Here is a 940-nt window from a genome sequence, read left to right as displayed (position 1 = left end):
AGCGAGGGTGCCCCGGCCAGAGGGACCCCCGCCAGCGGGTCGTGCTGTGGGGCAGACAGCAGCACTCACAGGGCCGCTGGATGAGGCGCCCGGTGCAGGGATGGCACTTGCGGCACAAGAACTCGCTGCAGCGCTCGTCGAGGCAGATGCGGAAGTGGCCGGGCTCGCAGCCGCAGGCGACGTTGCTGGTGGCCGAGCAGTTGCTCAGCACCCTCTGGAAAGCTGCAGAAAGCAGGTGGTGAGCAGCACAGCACTGCGCTGCGTGGCATGACACAGCACAGCGTGGTGTGATGCCAGCTCACCTTGATGGTCACACTCGTAGCAAGCCTGGCACTTGGTCAGGGTGTTGGGCTGGGTGCGGAAGGTGCCAGCAGGACAGGCCCTGCAGCCGGTGTCGTTGCCATGGCTTGTGCAGGGCTTGTGCAGGAACATCCCTGCAAGGACAGTGGGGTGACAGGGAGCTTGGCCACCTAGGGCAACACACCTGCTGTGCCACCGTAGGCCGTGCCATGTGGGCTGTGTGGTACTCACCTGCAGGACACTGGGCACAGCACTGGTGAGCACTCTCGATCCAGTTTGTGCCAGTGGGGCAGCTCGGTCTGGTAACGTGTCTCTTCAGGCGAGCAGGCAGCTGTGCTAGGACTCGCTGCCCCTGCAGCATGGCACGGTCCTTTTTTGGGGGGTGTAATTTGCGGGCTGCCAACCACAGCGCTGCCAGGATCACCTGCAGGCAGGGACAGAGCAGAGCAGCTGGGGCACCCCAGGAGCCACACATCCACAGGGGACAACCATCAGACTATGCTCCCCTCCCTTCGAGCTGCACATACTGGGCTGCCGGAGCCAAAGCCAAGCCTGGTACCATGAGAACACCGGTGCCTGTGCCGGGCAGAACGGCTGGAGCCATGGTCACGGGCCCCAGGACGGCGCAGCGTGCTGTCCC

The 940-nt window shown here is 64.6% G+C and overlaps 1 protein-coding gene across 1 annotated transcript in view; it reads right to left on the bottom strand.

The window, feature by feature from the left end:
• TNFRSF25 (tumor necrosis factor receptor superfamily, member 25) overlaps positions 1-724 on the bottom strand; it is a gene marked incomplete at its 5' end in the record, with an annotated part of 1,663 nt that extends 939 nt beyond the window's left edge. Inside the window, 3 exons of the mRNA XM_009082017.1 lie at positions 70-222; positions 303-434; positions 532-724. Of these exons, the coding sequence (XP_009080265.1) occupies positions 70-222; positions 303-434; positions 532-724 (478 nt within the window). The remainder of the gene's footprint in view (positions 1-69; positions 223-302; positions 435-531) is intronic.
• Between the last annotated feature and the right edge of the window lie 216 nt (positions 725-940).

This window comes from Acanthisitta chloris, unplaced genomic scaffold (assembly GCF_000695815.1).
Source record: "Acanthisitta chloris isolate BGI_N310 unplaced genomic scaffold, ASM69581v1 scaffold13639, whole genome shotgun sequence".
Classification (NCBI taxonomy): Eukaryota; Metazoa; Chordata; class Aves; order Passeriformes; family Acanthisittidae; genus Acanthisitta; species Acanthisitta chloris.
The sequence above is the reverse complement of the archived record's forward strand: the minus strand, read 5'-3'. Positions and strand labels throughout refer to the sequence as shown.